The following is a 25,020-nucleotide window of genomic DNA, read 5'->3' as shown; positions in this document are numbered from 1 at the left end:
GCAATCCATCACGGAGAAGGCAATGGCACCCCACTCCAGTACTCTTGCCTGGAAAATCCCATGGACAGAGGTGCCTGGTAGGTTGCAGTCCATGGGTCGCTAAGAGTCGGACACGACTGAGCGACTTCACTTTCACTTCTCACTTTCATGAATTGGAGAAGGAAATGGCAACCCACTCCAGTGTTATTGCCTGGAGAATCCCAGGGACAGGGGAGCCTGGTGGGCTGCTGCCTATGGGGTCGCACAGAGTCGGACACAACTGAAGCGACTTAGCAGCAGCAGCAATCCATCACATCAACAGGCTAAAGAAGAAAAATCATGTAATCATATCAATATATCCAGAAAAAGCACTGGGTGAAATCCACCACCCATTTAAGATAAAAGTTCTACTAAAGAACCTATAGCTAACATCATTTTAAGTGCTAGAAGCTTTCCTGCTACCATCAGGGAAGAATGTTCCTTCTCATTATTCTTTATCAGCATTGTAGTGGAAATCCCAGCTAATGCAATGACACACACACACACACAAAAGCAAAAGGTATACAGATTGGATGGGAAGAAATAAAACTGTTTCTGTTTACACATGACATGACTGTCCATGTAGGAAATCTGAAAAGATCTACTAAAAACACCTGTAACTAGTAAGTGATTATAGTAAGGTTGCAGGATACAAGGTTAACATAGGTCCCATTCCCTTCCTATATACGAGCAATGAACAAGTGAATTTGAAATAAAAAATACAATCCCAATTAAAAACAAACAAACAACTCCAATACCATTTACAAAAGTATATCAAAAAATGAAATACTTGAGCATAAACCTAACAAAGTGTAAACAAGATTGCTATGAGGAAAACCACAACACTGTGATGAAAGAAATCAAAGAAGAAACAAAGATACTTGATGCTCAGGGATAGGAAGACTCCATATTGGCAAGATGTTAGCACTTTCCAACTAGTGCCTCCCAAATCTCAGTTCTGTTCAGCTCAGTCATTCACTCATGTCTGACTCTTTGCCACCCCATGGACTGCGGCATGTCAGGCCTCCCTGTCTATCACCAACTCCCGGAGTTTACTCAAACTCATGTCCATTGAGTCAGTGATGCCATCCAACCATCTCATCCCGTCGTCCCCTTCTCCTCCCGCCTTCAATCTTTCCCAGCATCAGGGTCTTTTCCAATGAGTCAGCTCTTCACATCAGGTGGTCAAAGTGTTGGAGTTTCAACTTCAACATCAGTCCTTCCAATGAATATTCAGGACTGATTTCCTTTAGGATGGACTGATTGGATCTCCTTGCAGTCCAAGGGACTCTCAGGAGTCTTCTCCAACACCACAGTTCAAAAGCATCAATTCTTCGACGCTCAGCTTTCTTTATAGTCCAACTCTCACATCCATACATGACTACTGGAAAAACCATAGCCTTGACTAGACAGACTTTTGTTGGCAAAGTAATGTCGCTGCTTTTTAATATGTTATCTAGATTGGTCATAACTTTTCTTCCAAGGAGCAAGTGTCTTAATTTCATGGCTGCAATCACCATCTGCAGTGATTTTGAAGCCCCCCAAAATAAAGTCTGTCACTGGTTCCACTGTTTCCCTATCTATCTGCCATGAAATAATGGGACCAGATGCTATGATCTTAGTTCCCAAATCTATTGAGATTCAATGAAATCCCAATCAAAATCCCAACAAGTTATTTCGTGGATATCGACAAAATGATTAAAAAGACCCAGAATAGCCAACATAGTATTGAGGAAGAACAAAGTTGGAAGCTGATACTACCAACTTGAACTCACTACAAAGCTACAGCAATCAAAGTAGTGTGGTATTGGTGAAAGAATAGACAAATACATCAATGGAACGGAACAGAGGACCCAGAAACAGACCCATATAAATAAAATCAACTTATCCTTGACAAAGTTGAAAAGACCATCTTTTCAACAAACAGTGCTGGAACAATTAGATGTGCACATGCAGAAAAAAGAAATCAATGTCACAAATCTTACAGCTTTCACAAAAATTAACTCAAAATGAATCACAGACCTAAATTTAAACACAAAACTATAAAACTCCTAGAAGATAGCATATGAGAAAATCTAGAAGTCCTTGGGTTTGGTGACAACTTTTTAGATATAACACCGAAGGCACAATCCATGAAAGAAATAATTAATAAACTGTACTTCACTAAAATCAATTAACTTCTGCTCTATGAAATATGAGGTCTAGAGAATTAGACATTAAACCACAGACATGGAGAAAATATTTGCAAAAGATATAACTAATAAAGAACTGATATCCAAAATATACACAGGACTTTAAATTCAACCATAAGAAAATAAAAAACCCAATTAAAAAATAGGCCAAACACCTTAATAAATGCCTCATCAAAGAAGATATTCAAATGACAAAAAAGCACATGAAAAAATGCTCACATCATATTTCATCAGGAAAATGTAAATTAAAACAGAGCTATCACTAAATACCTACTAGACTAGCCAAAATCCAGAACACTAACAATAGCAAATGTTGGCAAGTTGTGAAAAAGCAGGAACTCTCAAGCACTGCTGGTGTGAATGTAAAGTAGTTCAGCCACTTTGGAAGACAGTTTGGCACTTTTTAAAAAAAATATAAAACTAAATATACCCTTACCACACACACTGGTTCCTTGGTATTTACTCAAACGAATTGAAAGCTTCATTCCACACAAAAGCCTGTGCACAGATGTTCATAACAGCTTTATTCATAAGAGCCCATACTTGGAGTCAACCAAGATGTCTTTCAGTAGGTGAATGTGTAAATAACCTGTGGTCCATCCAGACAATACAATATTATTTATCACTAAAAGAAATGAGCTATCAAGACACAAGAAGGCATGAAGGAATATTACTCCATGAAACAGCCTGAGAGGCCAGTCTGAAAAGGCTACATACTGTTTTGACTCCACCGGACTAAAAGAAGGGTATGACATTCTTCAACAGACCAAACTTGGTGACAGTAAGATCTGGTGATTTTCAAACGTTAAGAGGGAAGGAGGGATGAACAGGGAAGCACTGTGAGATGATGTGTGGCACAGCTGGGTTGACTTCTAGAGCAGTTCAACTTTCTAATACGGTTCTGCATCAATAAACCACGGACCTGCCAGGCCTGAAATCTCATTGCCACCTGTGCCTCCAGTCAGTGACCAGACACCCTGAATTAATAAAAGGGTTTTTGTTTGTTTTTTTGTTTTTAGGACATACCCAGGAAATTACCCACCCTCTGTCTAAGGTCACTTGGGCAATTGACTTTACAAACTAGCCCCGTTTAAGAATTCTTGGCTCCTGAAATTCGAAATAACTTGGGTTTTTCTAAAAGTAGTTTTATCTGGGAATCAATAAGAACTTAAAAAAAAAAAAACAAAAAAACCCTTCTAGGCTGAACCCCTGCGGGAGGGCACATAAGAGACGGCGAGGTGGAGGGGGCTCCCCGGCCCCGCAGCCGGACCTCGCCCCCGCGACACCGTTCGTCCCTGCCGGGTGGGGCGAGCCCGGAGCCCGGAGCCCGGAGCCCGGAGCCCGGAGCCAGACCCGGACGGCGCGGCGCGGGTGGGGCCCGGGCGGAGAGCCAGGCCTGCCGCCGCCGCCGCCGCGAGCCGGGACCTGCCCGTCCGACCTGGCGGCGCTGTCTCGCGGGATTGCTCAGCTCTCGCCCGGCCGTGCGACTCCCGGCTCCCGTGGTTGCCGGAGTCCCGGACGCTCCCTGGAGCCGTCGCTGGCCGCGGGGGGACGGTGGGCTGGACGGGGACAGGGAGGAACGGGTGCCTTCGACCGCCGCCCCAGGTGAGGTTCCTCGGGCGCCAACTGGGCGAGTGGCCGCGGGCGGGAGGGCGGGCGCCGGGGCGAGCGGGGCGGGCCTCGAGGGGTGCGGGGTGGGCGGGGGGCGCGCGCTCCGAGCCGCAGGTGCGCGAAAGGCTGCGGCCGGACGGTCCGCGCTGGCCCGAGGTTCCCAGGAAGCTGGGGCGCTGCGATGCTGGTCCCCACGGGGCCAGGGACGCGGAGCACGGCGCTGGGCCTGGGGCAGGTGCCCGGGGGTGGGGCGCGTTGCCCTGCCCGGCGCTGTGTGTGTGTGTGTGTGTTGGGGGGCTGGGGTGAGGGGGTGCGACGATTCGTGGCTGTGTGTGTGTTTTGGGGGGATGGGGTGACGGGTGTGACGATTTGTGGCTCAGTGCCCACAGCTTCCCTCCCACCGCAACTCCGTCGGCCTCCCGGGACAGCTTTGCTCCTTTTTCTTTTCAGTAAGATCGCTCCTCGCCCCCGCCCCCCAGCCTTTTGAACACTCGTTTCGCTCCTCCGCAGTAGGAATCCTGTAAGTCTCTCTCTGGTTAGACTTTTTAAAGACAAAAAAGTTCGTCTCCAGAAGAGTGCCACAAAAGCTGGTCCTTTAGAGTCTTTAAAGAATTTAAGAACTCGTGAGATCTTAAGGAATTTCCCTGGAACTCAGTTTCCTTGTGCGTAATAAGACAGCCGACGGGGCCTTTTAGATTTTACAGTTCTGTTAATCCTCGTTAACTTGTTCCCAGCCCCACCATTTTCTCCACCTCACTCGTCCAGTGCCCCGCTTTTACCCTGGGTTCCGTACGGCACGAACCTCCAGTCATCCCGTCCCTAGAGATGAGATTTCCTCCGCTAGTCATAGATTCTGCGCCAGGGCAGGTGGAACAGTAATTGATGGGACAAAATTTTCCGTCGTTTTCCCGGTGTTAATTACCTAGCATGAAACTCTGCACTTTGACGTTTGCGTTCGAGTCGATAACAAATGTTGCTGATACACCCTTTTGATTGTTTTTACAGTACTTGACCCAGAACTCATTTTCAGGAAAAAGAGCTTCCTTCAAAATGGTAAAATAATCAAATGAGGAATTTGAACATTTTATCTTTGGATGGAAATCTGAGAATGAAGAGTGATTAATCCAAGCCATGTGGTAAAATTAGGAATTTGAAGAGAATGGAAACATTTATATTTTTGTGGACATGTATTTTTCTACCCCTGGTAAGAGGGCACAGTCTTTTCACCTGTGAACCAATTACTGTTCCCAGATGTATGAAAATGGCCTACAACATGACGTTTTTCCCTAATTTGATGGGTCATTATGACCAGAGTATTGCTGCTGTGGAAATGGAGGTAAGTAGTTCTTCATATATTTATGGAAGAATAGTTTATGCTCTGTTCTGGAGTAAGCTATAAATGCAACCCCTTTTTAAAAAAAAGATAACAGTAAGGGATTTCTTCAAGTTGTAAATAAGTCCTACTTTGAATAAATGCCTTTGAAAATTAAATCTCCCTACTGACTTATATTTGTGTACATTTGTGGCTTTGTTTAGCGGATTTGCATAAGATAGGGTTCATTCTCTATGAATTGTAGTTATGAATGATTTTGAAATATCGTGCACCTGGCAGATATTTTGCTCTCCTGAGTCAATTTGGTAGTTCCTCATGGTAAAAAATGTGAATTCTGAATTTTTATTAATTCATTGAACATATAATCTTCTATTGCCTGGACTGAAGTGCTTGGACTACATATATTTTCATGAGTAGTTGTTATGTTCACTTGGGCCTGTTTGTCTGAAGCCAATCAGTGACTAGAAGATTTTGGGGATTTGGGGGCTGTAGATAGTGTTTTGCTAAGAAGTGACTTTTTTTAAAGTATAGTGCCTAAGTAGTCTTTGTAAAAAGAAAGAAAGAAAGTGAAGTCGCTCAGTCGTGTCCGACTCTTTGCGACCCCATGGACTGTAGCCCACCAGGCTCCTCCATCCATGGAATTTCCTAGGCAAGAGTACTGGGTAGGTTGCCATTTCCTTCTCCAGGAGATCTTCCTGACCTTAAAAGAAACCACACATCAGGGGAGGAGCAGAGTGACAGTAAAGATTGCCGCAGGTGCCTCAGTTGCCTGCCTCTGGTTTGGAGATATGCAGATGGCTAGGGAGGTGTGGGAAGAAAGAGTTACCTGTAGAGACAGGAACCTGTCCTCTCCTACAGATCTGTTAGGATGATAAATTTTGTGAAGGAAAGGAGACAAATGTTTTTGTAGATTTTCTCCAGAAAGGCTGAGAAAGGTTAAGGCTTATTTCCCTCAGATTGTTTCTAAGAGTTGAAACCCCGGCAATTTTAATATAGACACAGCTTTAAAAACTGACTAGCCTTGATTTTGCAGTCTTCCCCCTGTTGTTTAATTGAATAGTTGTCCAGCTACCTCATTGTAGACTCTTGTCTGAAATAGGAGGGCTTTTGATTACTGAGTAGAAGTACTTTTAAAAGATATGGCAAATTATCAATGTATTACCATAATCTTTCAGTAGATTTCCAAACCAGTGCAAAGTTGTCACTTTGAGCACTGAACAGATGATGTGGTGAGATTTCCATTGGCTAATCAGAACTATTTTGATCATTTAATCTTATTAAATCATGTAGTGTGAGTAACTTCAAGAAATAATTATAACATTCATTCGCATTTTCTCTGTTTTATAACATTTCTTATAGCTTTCTTAAAAATTTTTTTTAATCTGGTTTCCTTTTTGTGTAATAGCTATATACATTTGAAGTTAGAATGCTGACATTGACCTTAAAATTCAGATTCTTTAGAGTTCTTTATCATAGAGAAGTACCATTATGAATATATAGAGAGATGCCTCCCTGCTATTAGATACTGAAGTTTTAAGATGATAAGAATGAGTTTTTGTTTTATGCATGTCTTTTTAAAGCCAATTGTTTCTGACCCCTGAAAGAGTTATTTTTTTACTTACCTAACTTCTTTCCCAGGTAGTTTTGTGTCTGGACATACCCAAGAAATGTCCTCCTTTACTTGATTGCTGACACTACTAATTTCTTCATTATATAATCTTTCTCATGCACTAAACTTTCTCCTACCTCTTACTATTGAGTTTTATTCCATAAGTCACTTTTCAGTTGCTTTAAGGATGTAAAAGAAAGATATCAAGCAGTCATTTAATATCAGCATTAGCCTAAGTCTACAAAAGAAGAAAGGGAAATGGAAAGGCAAAATAATATCAACTTAAGTCAGCCTTTGTTGTTCTTATTCAGTCGCTAAGTCTTGTCTGACTCTGCAGCCCCATAGACTGCAGCATACCAGATTTCCCTGTACTCTGCTATCTCCTGGAGCTTGCTCAAACTCTTGTCCATTGAGTCAGTGATGCCATCCAATCACCTCATCCTCTGTCATCCCCTTCTCCTCCTGCCTTCAATATTTCCAGCATCAGGGTCTTTTCCAGTGAGTTGGCTCTTCACATCAGGCGGCCAAAGTGTTGGAGCCAAAGTATTCAGCTCTAGCTTCCCTGGAGGAGGGAATGGCAACCACTCCGGTATTCTTGCCTGGAGAATCCCCACAGACGGAGGAACCTAGCGGTCTACGTAGCCACCATAGGGTCACAAAGAGTTGGACACAGCTAAAGCAACTTAGCCTGCACGCAAATGACTTAAATATCATGCAGAGTTTCTTATCCTCTTTTGTGCCATTGATGCATTCTCAGAATTTTAAATGAAATGAGTAGGATTACAAAGGAAACCAATTGTATTGAAATATACTTCTGTTTATAGGCCAGGTTAGGAAGCTTTGAACCTGTCATTATATAGGTGAAAAACTGAAGCCCCAAGAAGTTGTGATTTGCTTGTGATTTGAGCACTATGAAGCTAGAAGTTGTGATTTGAGCACTATGGTCTGATGCAGTCTTCTCTGTCACCATGGACCGTAGTGTCATCTTTTAACTATTTTATGTATTTTTTTTTTTTACCCTTGCCTTTCTTAGATAACAACAACAAAATACTTCCTCAGATTAGAATGTCATGTGTTAATTTCAGTCTTTGCTGCTTCTTTATAAACGTCAATAAAAGTTAAGCTGGGAGATTTTTTTTAACCTCTAATCAGTTTTACCTTTCTCTTTCTCATCCATGCCTTGGATCCAAAGTCTTGTCAGAATTTTTAGATTGAAAATAAAATCTTCTGGCTTCAGTCTGTCCCCTCTGGTGGTGCCAAAGTGATTTTATTGATATGCAAATATCTGCAGTCCTCTCTGGGGTTAAAATTCTTTATTTCCCTAAAGCCGGAAAAATACAGACCTGACCAGCATGACACCTAGCGTTCTTTGTATATGACCCTGCCTTCCTGTCCAGCTGCCCGTCTCGCTGCTTTCCACATTATACACTCTGCTTCAGCCAAACTGACCTGTTTGTAGAACTCAGATTCATATTATTCCCTCTCACTTCCATACCTTTGCATATATTGTATCCACTGCCTCAATACCTGCCCTTCTTCATCGGCTCAGTCTTTTCAGGTCTCAATTAAAGTAACTCTATGTCTAGGGAAGCCTTCCTTTCACTTTCCTCCCGAGCATATTTAATCAGCTCACTGTACACTCTGATAGTACGTAATATCTGCAAGTGTCCTGTGGTTACCATGTGGTTACCATGTCACATGACTTACATAGCTCTCTCATGAGTTTGTGAGCTCATTGAGAGGAGGGATGTTTATTCTTTTCTGATGCCTGTTACAATGCCTCTGAGCCTGGTAGATGTTCAATAAAGGCTGACTAAAGGAAAAGGAGATGTTTCCTATTCTAATAAATCAGCAAAGAGAATTTTCCCTCCAAATCTTTCCCTTCCTCTGTATCTTTTGCAGAGTCTAAGTGAAAGGCACTAATATCTTTCGTGGTTTACATATCATCCACCTTTGATCTACCTGAGCTAGTTCTAATAAAATAACATCGGTTGTATCATCTGTGTTCATTCACATACTAGCTTGACATGTATTTTTTTTAATTTAAAGGACTAGATTTTTAACTAACCCTTTAACTAATTTAAAATTTATATTTATTTATATGATGTGTAAGAATTAATCTTTTGATTGAACCTTTGTATTATAAACCATATGTGTCAGATTTCTTTTCAAATGTTGACTTTATTTATAGTCCAGTCAAGTATTAAATTATAACTGAATATAAAGGGGCTTTTATTTTTAAAAAGTGTTTTATAACTTCTCTGAAGAACTGATGGGGTTTTACACCTCCAACCCAATTGCTTTGCGTTCCTGCTGTCCCTGTTGAATTTCCAGGATTCACTGTGAATTAATGTTAGGATGCTCCCTGGTGTAATGTTAGGGGCTTCCCTGGTGGCTCAGATGGTAGACTCTGCCTGCAATGCAGGAGACCCTGGTTCAATCCCTGGGTCAGAAAGATCCCCTAGAGAAGGGAATGGCAACCCACTACAGTATTCTTGCCTTAAGAATTCCATGGACAGAGGAGCCTGGCAAGCTACAGTTCATGGGGTCGCAGAGAGTCAGACATGACTGACCGACCAACACTGTCACTATCACTAATGTTAGGATGAGGGAGTGAAGAATTATCTGTTGACTGTGGCAACCAGTTGTGCCTTCTTAGCTATCGTGAATTTCATATAAGTCAGGAGATCTATTTCCTTCTTCTTTTATGCCTTAGTTTTCATTATATGTGATGACTATCCTGTTTTATAGAATTTGTGGTCATTGCTGATCTGTGATTATATGAGATGGTTTAGGGAAAAGTGGTTTGTCAAAGTTTAGTTCATAGACCAGCAGCTTGTGAGCTTGTTAAAGGTGAAAGTTCATGGACCCCATTCCAACCTACTGAACCATGATCTGTGAAAGTAGAGCCCAGGAAATTGATAACAAGCTGTTCAGGTGTTTCTTAGGAGCATTAAATTTTGAGACCCACTGGTTTAGAACAGGGAACACAAACTTTTTCTGTAAAGGGCTAAATAGTACTTTTGGCTTTGCAAAACATTTGGTCTCTGGCACAGCTATTCAACTCTTCAGTTGTAGCAAATAACAAATGAGTGTGGATGTGTTTCAATACAGTGCATCATTTTTGGCCCACAGGTTATAATTTGCTGAACCCTGGTTTAAAGTACTTGAAAATCTTCTTAAGGGTTACATACATATAGCATGTAATAAATAATCATTTTTGTGCATTCTTATTAATGTGTTACCATATGTGTTATATGTTATTAACTTTCCAGATAAATTTTTTAAAGTCAAATTTATCACAAACCAAAGGATCTGACCAAGATATCCTGGTCCTTTAGTTTTGTTTCAGAGATTACCTGAAATAAAGGACTTTGATTTTTTTTTCCTTATTTTATTATCTGAGGCTGAATTAATTTGTATTACAAAGAGTTAATTTACAATTCTGAGTAGTTACTTGGCTTTATAATGAAAAGGATGTTGTACAGTGTAACTCTCCAAGTGTGAAAACAAATGGTTGCTGGTTTTCCATTGTGTTGCTTTTTGTTTCATATCTAGAGCATTGTTTCTCAAATTGTGAGGTTGATGTCCCCTGAGAGACTGATTTCATCCAAAAAGAGCTGAGACTGATCTAGGGAAAATGGAAACCGGAATATTGTATTTTTCTTTTTGAATTGCCTACATTAACGCCTAGGCAAAAGCTAAGTCAAGTATTGTGTTTGGAACAGCATGTGGTTGTTCCACTTTTGAACGGCCTAGAGGGAAATGAGCCAAAAAAACCCTTTCCTTTCACCTGTTAATTGCACTATTAAAATGTCTCTATTCAATTAAAAATAAGGGGATGGAGAAAAACTGTATAAACAAACTTTTAAGAAAAAGTCAGCTTCTATTGGGCATTGGTTTTTAAACACATTCATCTGCTTTTTGATGAGTCTAGTGGACTCCACTTCTATCCCATGGGAAAGGAAATGTTTAATATGACTAACCTCTGTATTTTGTTAGGGAAGACTTTCTGAAAATAAGTGTAACTATTCTGAAAGTCATGTATTGAGTCATTTAAAGTGAAATAGATACGGAAAAGTATTCCAGATCAGTTGTGTGTATAGTGGCCACTGTTGCATTTTAAATGAAGATATAAACTTACCTTCCTTCCTGACATTGTTCTGCATTAAAAGAGAGAGCACCTTGACCACTTCTGAGTCTACAGAATCAAGGTTAGACCTGTATGGAAACAGGGGACAATATTTCTCCTAGGAGTCTCTTTGATAGGCGCAAGGATCCTAGGGCCATTCCTTGACATTGTACAGTCTAGGATATTAGTTTTGATTTCAGGAGAGCCTGCCACAAAGGGATGTGGTTCTTTTACACCATGGGAAGACTGTTGTGTTGTGATTATCACCTTTCCTTGAGAATGCAGCATGTAGATATTAAATTTTTATTACTCTAGTTTGTATATGTGTTATGTATCCATTCATTGATGTTTGTTCAAGGTGTACCTGAATGTGAATTATAGTCTTTCAAGTTATAAATTTTCTTCCAGTAAAGTCTCTGCCCCTTTCTCTGTCTCTCTCCTCCCTGTGGGACCCTTATAATGCAAATGTTAGTGTGCTTGATGCTGTCCCAGAGGTCTCTTAAACTGGCCTCATTTTTAAAAATTCTCTTTCCTTTTTTCAGTTCAACTTGGGAGATTTTTACTACTCTGTATTCCAATTCACTGATCTGGTCCTCTGTATTATCTAATCTACTGTTTATTCCTTGCAGTGTATTTTTTCTTTCAGTTATTGTATTCTTCAGTTCTATTTAATTCTTCTTTATAATTTTAAGCTCTGTTAAATTTCTCACTGTATTTATCCATTCTTCTGAATTCATTTGCGCATCTTGTGGTCATTATCTTGAACTCTTTATCTGGTAGGTCGAGAATTTCCTCTGTACTTAGTTCTTATGAGGTTTTGTCTTGTTTCTTCATTTGGATCATATTCCTCTGTCTCTTCATTTTGCCAAATTCCTTGTGCTTATTTCTATGTATTAAGTAGGTCAGTTATGTTTCCCAGTCTTGGAGAACTGGTCTTATGTAAGAGACATCCCATGGGGCCTGGCAGAACACTCCTCTCTGGTCACCAGGGCCAAATGCTCTAAAGGTGTCCCCTGTGTGGGCCCTCCTGATGTGACAGGGCTGACTACTGTGGGTACCCTGGTCGGTGGGTCTGGCCCCTGGCCCTACTGGCTGCCACATCCCTCACTTGTTTGGTGGCCACCAGTGGTAGTGGACCCCCCACCACTAATCGGCTAGATGGAAGACTCAAAAATGGCACTTGCCAGCATCATTGTCCTCCTGGTAGAATGAGCTTCCCCAGATGGGTGCCACCAGTGTCTGTTTCCCCAGGAGGAGTCCCTTGCCTTCTGCCTCTCTGGGAGGCTCTCTAAGATCAGCAAGGTGGTCTTACCTGGTCACATTACTGCCCCTGCACTGGCACTTGGAGTGTGTGAAGTTTTGTCTGTGCCCTTTGAGTGTGGAATGTCTTTTTCTTTCTTTTTTTTTTTGGAATGTTTCTTTCTTGCATCTCTCCAGCTCTCCTGTGTGCAGGGCTGCTGGCCTTTAAGGCTAGGCATACTGGGTCTCATCTTCCCAGTGTGAGACCCCCAGCTTAGGGAGCTGATGTAGGGCTAGGACCCTCACTCCTCGGGGAAAACCTCTGCAGTTGTGATTATCCTTCCGTTTGTGGATTGCCTACCCTGGGGAGTCGATCTTGACTGTACTGTATCACTACCTCCGCTACCTGTCTCATTGTGGTTCCTTCTTTATGTCTTTAGTTGTGGAAGATCTTTTCTGCTAGTCTTCAGGTCATGTTCATCAGTAGATGCTGTGTACATAGCTGGAATTTTGGTGTGCCTGTGGGAGGAGGTGAGCTCAGAGTCTTCCTGCTCCACCATCTTGGCCATACTCTCTAAGCTATAAGTTTATTTCTTTTTAATATTTCTTTTTATTTATTTGTTTGGCTCTGTCAGATCTTAGCTGTGGCATGTGGGACCTAGTTCCCTGACCAGGGATCACACTTGGACCTCCTGCATTGGGACCACCAAGTGTTAGCTACTGGACCACCAAGGAAGTTCCTCTAAGGAGGGGGGACTTAAGTAACAAATTAAGTAACAAATTTTACTTAATTTATTACTTAATTTTGCTTAAATTTGTTACTTAAATCCCCTTAAGTAACAAATTTTAAATTTAAAAATTGACCCTTCAGTGGATAGATTATTTTGCAGTGCCAAGAACTTAATGTATATTTGTCTAATTTCCAAAGGAAAGCTCATTTGGAGAAATAGTTTAAAATTTATAGTGCTCACTGCTTTGTTGCTGTGGTTATGCTGTACTCAGTCATGTCCAACTCTTTACAACCTCATGAACTGTAGCCCGCCAGGCTCCTCTGTCCATGGGATTCTCTAGGCAAGAATACTGGAGGAGGTTGCCATTTCCTACTCCAGGGGATTTTCCCGACCCAGGGATCAAAACCATGTCTCCTGTGGATTCTTTACCACTGAGCTAAGAAGTACTTTAATCAGTTTTCTGTTGTGGAAATAATGCAAATTTCTGCTTATTATTCTTTTTCTTATATCCCAGGCCCTGCTTTGCATTTTTTTAAAAAGAAGTTGACTTGCCTGAGGTTGGTCACATTCATGATAATAAGTGGCAAAGTTTGTACCACTTGATTATATCCTAGTCAATTAACATTCTCAGAGAATTTACTCAAGACTCTTGTAACCACTTGGAAAGTATTTATTTTGTGAAGTATAAACAGTTGAGGACCCCTTTGGCTCTTTAGTGAGTCTGTTTCCTAGCTACAGTGAACCACTTTTGTTTCAATCATTTTTTAAACTTCTTCACTTTCTCTGTTTTCATTACTATCACTGGAAATTGGATTTCTTTTTGGTGACATATTAAGGTAGGAAATAAAGCTCTTACCACTTCTTGAGTTACTGTGTACGTTACCAGAAGTAGAAAGCACAAATGCTGAGCTCAGAATCAGATGCTTGACAGTCACGTGGCCTTCCTTGGTCACTAGTAACGTGGCTTCTTCCACGTACCAGGGGCTTCAGAAAAGTGCCAAATGTTTATATAATCTGCAGTTTTAGTACAAAGGGAGGCAAGGTATAGATAAGACACTACCAAAGACCACTCTGCAGAGGCTTAGCTCTGTATATTTTATATATTTTTTAAAATAAAAATATTTTTTCTCTTCAGATTCCTCTTTGTTAGCCTTCTGGGGCTTCCCTGGTGGCTCAGAGGTTAAAGCGTCTGCCTACAATGCAGGAGACCCAGGTTCAATCCCTGGGTCGGGAAGATCCCCTGGAGAAGGAAATGGCAACCCACTCCAGTATTCTTGCCTGGAGAATCCCATGGAGGGAGGAGCCTGGTGGGCTACAGTCCATGGGGTTGCAGAGTTGGACACAACTGAGCTACTTCACTTTTCACTTTATTAGCCTCCTAACCCAGAGTTTCTCTTCAGGATCTTACAGCAACAGCAAGCCAAGGCCCGTGCTGTGGTTCTTTCCATTATCCTGTCATTATAGCATGGGGAGCTAGCCAGTGTGTTTTAAGGAAAAGGTGTAACATGGCGGTAGTAGGCATTCTGAGGATATGAGCAGTAGCTTTCCCTTGTCTCTTAAGTTCTACTCCGGCCACTTGAAGAGGGAATGCTTTTGGCTACACCTGATGTCATAAGTAGGTGACCAGATAGCACCCAGTTCATGAGAGGTCTTGGGCTGATTATCTCTCCAGGTGTTCCATTGGTGTGTCCAGTGTCTGCCAGGAACCGTTAGTAGAATCGAGGTGAAAGGCCCCTTTTATTTATTTAGGGTTAATGCAGAGGATGAGATGGCTGGATGGCATCACCGACTCGATGGACATGAGTTTGGGTAGACTCCGAGAGTTGGTGATGGACAGGGAGGCCTGGCGTGCTGTGATTTATGGGGTCGCAAAGAGTCAGACACGACTGAGCGACTGAACTGAACTGAATATCCTCATTGGAATGTATCTATGGCCTCACCAGCTTTCTGTCCTAAATAAGATGGGCTAGTGTGATGCCCTATGAAACAGTAATATGCTTTGAATCTCTAGTCTCTGGTCAAATGAAATTAAGGCACAGAGCTGAAGAGTTGATGTTACTCTAAGGCGGTGTTCCTCACCCTCTAGTGTGCAGCAGAATCATCTGTAGGGCTTATTAAAACACAAATCACTGACCCCACCTCCAAAATCAGTAGGTCTGATGTGGGATGGAGAACTTGCCTTTCTAACAGGTTTCAGGGGCTGCTGCTGCTGCACTCTTTGAGAATGCTCTGAGGCAAGTTGGTGAAGACGTGTTGCTCTCCTTGCTAGGTGAAAGGAAATTCCTTTTGGAGGAAAAAGCATTGGCCAGATTCAAGCTGCATATGTGTTGCCAAGGGTGTACTGATTTGTTGCATTAAAGAGACCACATCTGGAAAACTACCTTAGACATTTGATTAAGGTTGCTCAAGACAATATATTAATAACATATCCAGTTAAAATGGACAAATGCCAAGAATTGCTACCCATGAATATGGGTGTTACTTATCTCTGAAAGCCCCATCTGCAGTATTGCTTTTGATTTCCTACCATGCAAGAGGGAGATCTCTAATATTTTTCATTTGGCTACTTCAACCATAAAAATGTTTATCCAGGAAGCCAGTACGGTTCTTGGGCAGACTATGAGTCTTGGGCAGCTTCTAGGGCAGGGAAAGCCAGTGAACATAACTTCCAAGGACAGGAGAGGGGATGAGAGACCTCCAGTTGCCAGGGTCCAGCTCATGGGTCATGTCCTCCCCATTAACTCCTCCAACACGATCCCACCAAGCCCTTGTCAAAAACCCACTGATCATCTGACCCCTAAAAGACCAGTCTCTGAAGCTACCACATTGAATCTAGAATCAATACATTCATGTCAGTATATCTTAGCCCCATCTAAAATTTCGTCCTTTCCTCCATAATCTAGTACCCTCAAACCAATGTAAATGTATAGTGTCCTATAAATAATATATAATCCTTTTTCCAGATTTAAGTTTGACATGACCTTTCCAGAGCACGGTGGGTAGAGCTCTACCTACAGATGAAGACATTGAAGAATGGTGGGAATGGGATATGAGGCTATTTATTGTCTTGTTACAAAGTATATCTTTTGGAGGAGTGCCCCAGCAGACAAGGGATAAGGGTCTGCCTTGAGGGCGTGGGTACTCTGAACCTTGTCATGTACCCCCACGTCACATCTTGAGGTCCCACTCATCACAGTATTCCTCCTTATCATGATAGATCTCTTATACGATAGGGAAGCAAATTTAACTGATGTAATCTGATAACCTGCAGGATCAGTCCGTACCTTTGGTTTTCAACTTCAGCCTTGAGATAGTAAAGCAGTACTGAGGCCAGTAGATGGTCTGTGTGATTGATCCCAGTTAAGGCCTCTGTATAAACCTTTAAGATTCTGGTGGGCAGGTGCGGAGGTCTCATCATCTTGTAGCTACCCAGGACAGGCCTCGTGTGTATGTTTTCTTGCTTACTAAAGGTGTCACCTACCAGTCTGGAGTGGCCTTTAATCCATGTGTTGCACTCCACACCTTGAACCGAGAATTTACAGGTGCCAGTTTGTCACTTTCTTCCTAAGCCAAACAGTGCCCTTAGAAGCACTCACTTCAGCCCACGGACCTTGAATACATGATGCTCTTTATAGCTTTCTCGGTTTCTCTGGTAGCAGCCACTCAGCCTTGTCTCCACTGGGCACATTATTCTAAGAAGTTCTTTGAATCTGAGTGATTATAAGATAACGTGATTAATTGCTTTTCTGCTATATGTCATGGGCTTCCAGATTTCCATCTTTAAACACTGACAGAATGTTCACTTGCTTTTGGCCCCAGTTAGCCAGAAAACTAGTTCCAGAATTCCTCTCATTTCGCTAAGTTCATTTACAACTCATTCTTTATATCATTGCCATGCTGGCTGGTCTTGGTTGCAAACAATAGAACCACACTTTGACTAACTGAAGCAGAAAATGGATGGATGTTGGGTGGCTTGTTGGATCATTGGAGAGGCTGGAGAACCAGAGAGAAGCAAAGAGGAACAACACACAGTTAAGATCATGCCATAACATCACCCTGTCACCAGCGCCAGCAGGCACTTCCTGAGCTGTTGTCCCTGGACACTTACTTTGGCCCCATGGGTATTATTGATCCCACTGCAAATACATCAAGTAATCTGACTGTTCTTTTGTACAGGAATCTCAATGCCTGGAAGAATGGCCTAGCTTAGATTTCGTGTCTGTATTTTTGTTGTCAGGTTGCATCCATCCTTAAGTTTGTGCAGCATCCCACCTACTTTGGGATTCCCCAGAATTGTACTGCTGGGCAGATGGAAATGAAAATGTTCACTCTAGAGCTCAGTACGGACAGAGTTAGTTAATGGACTAGGAGAAATGTTCATCGTAGTGCCAATGGTTGCTTTGAAATGTATGTCCACCTCTGCTATTCACGTCTTTGTCAGCTTCTTCACAAACTTTTTGAGACACAAAGTGTCCTTAGAGGCTATCCAGGAGTTCGTCACGTTCATTTTCCTGATGAATGCTCTGAGGCTAAAAGACAGAAAGTCACCTTCCAAAGGTGACACCAGTAGTTAATGGCAGAGCTGGGACCAGAACTACAGCACTGGCATTATTTCCAGCGAAGAATTAGATAAAATCCTGCCATGCTAAATGCTAGTTAAATAACATGATGATATTCTGAGTACAAGATTAAGGACACAGGAAATGTCACAGTGGGTCATGTTAGCAGTCTTTACATCTCAGTCAAGGTTTGGTTTCTGAGAATGAAACCCAGGACATTTTATGAAGGAACGTAGATGATTTCCATCAAGAATTTTATTTAAAAGATGAGGGAAATATGCTCCTCCTGTTTTTTCAACCATTTGGGACGAGTTCAATAACAGGCTGACTACCCATTATTTAAAGTGCTATTATGTGTTATAAAATTACCTGTTCCAGAATTACCAGCTTCAGGAGGTACATGTATCATCCAGCATATGATAAACATAGTTTAAGGTTTTATTGTCTTTGAGTAATATGTCCTGTGAACATTGGTTTTGTTTTATGTTAGACGACTCAGTCCTCTTTTGATATCCTTCTTCGCCTCCACTCACATTGGCATTCCTGCCTGCATTGTGCTTTGGGGAAGAGTAGTTTTCAGGGAGAGCTGGGTGGCAGCTTAGCATCAGGGTTACAGAGGACAAATCTGGAGTGTAGACCCAGGTTCCTATCCTGGTTGCCACTTACTACTTATTGACTCTATAAAAGGTGCTCTTAGAGTCTCTGTTTCCCCATCTACGAGGTGGAGATAAGAATGTCCCTCTCAAAAAAAAAAAAAAAAAGAATGTCCCTCTCACAGACTTGCTGTGAAAAGACCTGGTATATGAAAAAGCACAGTGCTGAATAAAGCAAAGCTGTCATTTATTATCAGTAACGTTAGCTCAGGGATAAGGCCCTTAAAGTCTAATTCAGACTGGTTGTGGGGATTGCAAAAACAATTTCAGTAAGAATTGGATTCCATGTTCTCACTTGTAGTCTGAGGGTTTGGATTAGGTCAGTGCTTTGCAGACGTGATCTCTGGAGGTGCTCTGAGGTTACTGGAGGGAAAGGGGAACAGTGAGAAATGTCTCAGAGGGAGGGATTCCTGTTCAGCCAATGCAGCTGTGCTTTTATTTACTGAATGTATTACGCCTCTTTGTACCTCTTACTTAAAGAAACTATTCCTCGGCAGAATGCACACATACATACACACATTTTAAAAACAAAGTCCCTCCCAAGTCTAAAATTCTGAACGGCTATTAGCTTGTAACGGAGCGTGAACATTAGTAGTCCACACTGGATCAGATCTGAAGACATGCTTTGTTTGTCCTGTACATTATTTTACATGTTCACATTAAATTTTTCTTTTTATTTGGAGACTTCTCATACAAATCCAGATTCTGTTTTCTTATGAAAGCTTGAAATACCTGAGAGTTCTGTGTTCCCACTCCCTGATAAGAGACCACTGGAAGTGAGTAGCAGCTGCTACCCAACTACTCCTACCCTTTTGAATTTATCTGCCTGGCCACTAATGGTGTCTTGAGTTGTCAACCTCTGGTTTATCCCTGTGGATTGCATGAACAACAACATTATTGGATTAACCAATGTTGACACTCTAGAGGGATTAGACAGAGGATGTGACTTGCCTTGTTTGCCCCATAAGAAAATTGTTTTAATATAGCAAAAGGTACATGTGTTAGTTTCATTTTGTCCACCCAGGACAATAATAGTTCTAAAGTGCTGACCCTCAATTTATTTATAGCTGTTGGGCTTGAAGACTTAAACACAGTGTGTTTTAATTCTTTCCATCGTAAGATTCAATTTCCAGAAACTCAGAATTTGTAGGAACTAGACTTTCTTGGGACAGCAAACAAAGAGGTAAATGCTACCAGTTGCTCATGCCTCCCCTGTTCCACCGCAGTCCCTGAGGAGGATACCCACACAGAAGCTGGGCGTTCTCCCCCTCAGGACTGAGAAAATGGAAAAAGTACGCTACTGTTTGCTCTCCAGCAAGCTCCTGTTAGGTGGTTTAGGCTTCAGCATCATTCAAATAAGTATCAAATTCATCATCATTCAAATAAGGGAGATGCAATGTATCTCCTTTATCTCCCTCATAGTTCAGTTGGTAAAGAATCCTCCTGCAGTGCAGAAGACACCAGTTCGATTCCTGGGTCAGGAAGATCCCCTGGAGAAGGGATAGGCTACCCACTCTAGTATTCTTGGGCTTCCCTTTTGGCTCAGCTGGTAGAGAATCCGCCTGCAATGTGGGAGACCTGGGTTCGATCCCTGGGTTGGGACGATCCCCTGGAGAAGGGAAAGGCTACCCACTCCAGTATTCTGGCCTGGAGAATTCCATGAACTATACAGTCTATGGGGTCGCAAAGGGTCAGACACGACTGAGCGACCTTCACTTCCAGTGTATCATCATGGCAGTCCTCTCTTGGCTCAGTCACTTGCCCCATCAGGGCAAGATGAACTCTGTACTGGTCCAGAGTCCTCTGCAGCTCTTGGCCTCTAATAGTTGGGCATTCTTTTAACCAGACTTGTTAATTGCAGTGTTGTAATCACATCTCATATTTACTTCCTAATTTTTTGTCTGACTGGTCTTTCATTTACTAAGAACTATGCATTGAAATTTCTCATTGTGATCATGGAATTATCCACTTCTCCTCGTAGATTTGTTGCTTTGCATTTTATATATTTTGTGCCATTTTATTAGGTTAACACAGTGCTCAGCAGTGTATTTTAAAGTTTATCTGTTGCAGTTTGTCTGGAATCTGAATGTTTTGTGGCCAGAGATGTTTAATCGGTCACAGTGTGGAAAGTAGAAGTCTTCATTCCCCGTTTTATTTTTCAGAGATGTCTCAGTGTTCATAGTTCCATGTTCATAGTTCACTGATGAGACCCTTTCCCTATTTTTTGTGTAGCTATAGATTTTCTATAGATTTCTTTTTTATCTTTAAACATTTTCTCACATTTCAGTGGCATTTGGAAAGAAAGAATCTGTAAGATCAGTGCATTCCCCCTTGATTCAGATTTTTCATCTTACTCTACATGTTCTCTTTGGATAATTTCATTCAATCATTTTAGTTACCATTTTAATAATGATGACTTACAAATCTGTAGCCTTAACCTAATCTCTTGCCTGCAGAGCTCTATTTATTTAACTTCCTGTTAGTAGATACAGACACTCACATGTCCCATGGGCAGTTCTTACTGTCCATCAACAGGAGAATGGACAAGCAAATTTTGATATAGCCATGCAATAGAGTGTGTGTGTTAGTCTCTTAGTCATGTCCAATTCTTTGCAATCCTTTGAACTATAGCCTGCCAGGCTCCTCTGTCCATGGAACTTTCCAGACAAGAATAGTGGGATGAGTTGCCATTCCCTTTTCCAGGATAACTTTCAGACCCGGGGATCAAGCTCAGTTCTCCTGCATTGCAGGCAGATTCCTTACCATCAGGGAGCCACCCGGGAAGCCCCGTGCGGTAGAGTCTACTCAGCAGTTGTCAAGAATGAGGCGTTGATACACAGGACACCAGGGATGAATCTCAAAATGATGCTAAGTGAGAAACCAGACAAAAAAGGATATATACTGTATGATCCCCTTTATGTAAAATTCTAGAAAAATACCACTCTATTGTGATAGAAAACAGATCAGTGATTGCCAGGGAAGATTATGGGTGGGAGAGAGGGTATTGAGGAGAGAGGGGATAGGAGGGAGGGATTACCAATAGGCAAGAGGAAACTTCTGGTAGTGATGGATAGATTGGTACCTTGATTATGGCAATGATTTCAAAACCTATCAAAGAATGCACTTTATACATGTTCAGTTTATCATACATCAATTATACCTGAATAAAGCTGGGAAAAAACCCTCAGAATTAAGGACTTTTAACAGGAAAACAACAATCCTTGCCCACTGTTCTCTATCTCCAGCCAGTCCTCCTCCCTCGTGGCAGGTACTTTGAGCTCTTTTGGGTATTCGCCTGCTGCGTAGGCCATATTCTACCTGATATGCTTAGTTTGTTATTTATTGATTTATCAGTTTACAACTTCAGGCAGTATCTGTTCAGTCTTTCAATCTTTCCTCCGTTATGGTAGTTGATTATTTATCTTATTCTTCCACTTTTATTTCTCTCAACCTAATACAATATGTTACAGTGCTGAATCAAGTAGTATACTTTGATTACATTTACTTCTGTAATACCTACGCCACACACCCCACCCCCCCGCCGCCCCGTTAATGCAGCAATTGCATCTTTCCCCATTTGCTTTGTTTCCTGTGTACCTATGGCTAATTTTTTTCAGATGTTCCAGCAGACTTGTTAGACATATAGCAGTAATTATCCCAGATGCTCAGAATATCATATAATCTGTCAGTTCCAGTCCCCCACTTCCAGCCCCTTGGAGATCTTCCCCTTCAGCTGTCTGTCTTCTTATCAGTATGTCCTGGCTGCTTGGTTTAGATTCTCAGTTGTTGTACTGTGGTTTCCTCTTGCCATTCTTAGAGTTGGGTCAACTAATTCCTGAGTCCCATGTCATTTTCCTTCCTGATTTATTCATATACTCCTTCAGTTGGTTTTAGGAATACTGTACCCTCTACTTGCTTCCTTAAAAACTTTATTTGAAAGTTAAAAATTTGCTTCCACGCAGGGCCCAAAAGGTCATTATTTTACTGTCACCTAAATGTTTGGTTGGATGTAGAATTCTAGATTGAAAGTAATGCTCCTTCAGAATTTTATAAATTATTTCTGCATTGTCTTCTAGCATCTGATATTATCAAATCTTGAGAATTTAATTCCTTTGCATGTGGGCTATTTTTTTTCCAGCTGGAAATATTTATGATCTTTTCTTCATCTTGATGGTTTGAAATTTTTTGACATGCCTTGTCATTGTTCATTCATTGCTCTGGATAGTTATAATTTATTCAATAAATATTTATAGATAAATCACTCTACACTCACACAAATGTTTCTAGGCACTGTGGGTACAGCAGTAAAAAAAACAGACGAAATCCCTTCCCTTTGTGGAATTTACCTTCTGACAGTGAAGGCAGAAATAAACTAGAGAATATATCAGTTCAGTTCAGTTCAGTTGCTCAGTCATGTCCAACTCTGCAATGCCATGGACTGTAGTACGCCGGATGTCCCTGTCCATGACCAACTCTTGGAGCTTGCTCAGACTCCTGTCCATCGAGTCAGTGATGCCATCCAACCATCTCATCCTCTGTCGTCCCCTTCTCCTGCCTTCAATCTTTCCCAGCATCAGGATCTTTTCCAATGAGTTGGCTCTTCACATCAGGTGCCCAAAGTATTGGAGTTTCAGTTTCAGCATTAGTCCTTCCAAAGAATATTCAGGACTGATTTCCTTTAGGATTGACTGGTTTCATCTCCTTGCAGTCCAAGGGACTCTCAAGAGTTTTCTCCAGCACCACAGTTCAAAAGCACCAATTCTTTGGCATTCAGCCTTCTTTATGGTCCAACTCTCACATCCATACACGACTACTGGAAAAGACATAGCTTTGACTAGACAGACCTTTGTCAGCAAAATAATGTCTCTGCTTTTTAATATGCTAAGTTGGTCATAGCTTTTCTTCCAGGGAGCAAGCGTCTTAATTTCATGGCTGCAGTCACCATCTGCAGTGATTTTGGAGCCCAAAAATAAACTAGAGAATCTATAAAACTAGTCATATAATGAGATGTCTGATAATGATAAGGACTATAAAGAAATACAAAACATAATAATGAACCAGAGAAAGACAGTATAATTTTTATGAAGGGCGGGCAGGGTATGCCTCTCTGAGGTAACAGTTGAGCCAAGACACAAGCTGTGTGATTACCTGGAGGAAGAGTGTTCCAGATGAAGGGAAAAGCAAATGCAGAATCCCGAAGCAGACGTAGATGTAGAATGCTGAGAGGCAGAGAGCCAGTTTGGGGGCAGTGGAGTAAGAGAGAGTTAGAAAGTGAAACTGGAGACATAGCCAAGGGTAGGGAACTTAAGGCCTTATAGGACTTATAAAGGACTTTGAGATTTTTTTCCCTTGGGGTCTTCTGGACAAGGATAAATTTGCATTTTAAAGAATCAGAGAAATTGACTGTAAGATTAGCAAGAGTGGTAAGTATTGAGACCTGTTGTTTGGTTGCTCAACTCTTTTGCAACCCCATGGATTAGCACGCCAGGCTCCTCTGTCCCTCAAATTTCCCAGGCAAGAATACTGGAGTGGGTAGCCATTCCCTTCCTTATCCAGGGATCTTCATGATGCAGTGATTGAATCCTCCTCTCCAAGACTCCTTCTTTGGAAGTTGGTTCTTTACCGCTGAGCCACCAGGGAAGCCCAGTGAGACCTGTTAGGATTATTTCAGTAGTCTAGGTGAAATGTATACTTGCTTAGATGTAGCAACTTAATAACAGTGAGTCCATATAGTCAAAGCTATGGTTTTTCCAGTAGTAATGTGAGAGTTGGACCATAAAGAAGGCTGAGCACCAAAGAATTGATGCCTTCGAACTGTGATGCTGGAGAAGACTCTTGAGAGTTCCTTGGACTGCAAGGAGATGAAACCAGTCAATCCTAAAGGAAATCAGTCCTGAATATTCATTGGAAGGACTAATGCTGAAACTGAAACTCCAATACTTTGGGCACCTGATGTGAAGAGCCGACTCATTGGAAAAGATCCCCATGCTGGGAAAGCTTGAAGGCAGGAGGAGAAGGGGACAGAAGAGGATGAGATGGTTGGATGGCATCACTGATTCAATGGACATGGGCTCGAGCAAGCTCTGGGAGATGGTGAAGGACAGGGAGGCCTGGCGTGCTGCAGTCCATGGGAGTTGCAAATAGTCGGACACGACTGAGCAATTGAACAACAACAGCAACAAGTGGTCACATTTCAGATATATTTTGGAGGGAGAGCCAATGGATTTGCTGATGGATTGGCTATGGAGTGAGGAAAGGAGAGGAGTAGAGGATGGATCTTTAGATTTTTGGCCTGAGTAACTTGGCGAATGGTGGCACCAGCTCACCGAGATGGGGAGACTAAGGCAGTGTTTGGCAGTTTGAGTTGTGTTTTCGACGTGTTAGGTTTGAGATGCATGTTGACAGCCAACTGGAGTTGTCCAGAAGGCAGATGGTCATTCAAGTCTAGGAATCACAGGCGAGATAGAGGCCAGAAATTGTGAATCCTTCATGGAGAGTTGGTGTTTAATACCGTGATTCTGGATTTGTTTCTCCTGAGGAGTTGGGTTTACAGAGAGTAGACAGAGGTCTGAGGAGTGAGCCCTGGAGTGCTTCAATATTTCCAGTTGGGAAATGGAAGAAATCAGAAGAGAAATGGAAGAAATCAGAAGAGTGAGATCCATAGAAATTCAGGAAAATTCGTATTCTAGAAGTCAGTTGAAAAAAGTATCTCAGGAGGAGGGCAGAATCTACTGTGTCAAATGTTAAGAGTTGAGTAGAATGAGGACTCAGAATTGACCATTGGATTTGACAATTTGAAGCTTACTGGTAACTCTGACAAGCAGTTTCACTGAAGTATGCAGACAAAACCAGATTGGAGAGTGGGCTCGAAAGGAAATGGAAGAGAAGAATTGAAGAAAGTGGGTAAAGCTAACTATTTTCAGGGGGGGGGGGGTTATAAAGA

General features: G+C 41.8%; 1 protein-coding gene and 1 non-coding gene across 2 annotated transcripts in view; both read left to right on the top strand.

Moving 5' to 3' along the window:
- The first annotated feature begins 3,647 nt into the window (after window positions 1-3,647).
- FZD6 (frizzled class receptor 6) overlaps window positions 3,648-25,020 on the top strand; it is a 35,111-nt gene continuing 13,738 nt past the window's right edge. Inside the window, exons 1-2 of the mRNA XM_061123629.1 lie at window positions 3,648-3,815; window positions 4,827-5,157. Coding sequence (XP_060979612.1) covers window positions 4,981-5,157 — 177 coding nt within the window. The 5' untranslated portion in view covers window positions 3,648-3,815; window positions 4,827-4,980. The remainder of the gene's footprint in view (window positions 3,816-4,826; window positions 5,158-25,020) is intronic.
- On the top strand, window positions 14,028-14,099 carry TRNAC-ACA (transfer RNA cysteine (anticodon ACA)). Its single transcript has one exon. It is a non-coding gene; the product is annotated as a tRNA-Cys (tRNA).

The sequence above is a fragment of the Dama dama genome, chromosome 21, assembly GCF_033118175.1.
Source record: "Dama dama isolate Ldn47 chromosome 21, ASM3311817v1, whole genome shotgun sequence".
In the NCBI taxonomy this organism is placed as follows: domain Eukaryota; kingdom Metazoa; phylum Chordata; class Mammalia; order Artiodactyla; family Cervidae; genus Dama; species Dama dama.
The sequence above is the reverse complement of the archived record's forward strand: the minus strand, read 5'-3'. Positions and strand labels throughout refer to the sequence as shown.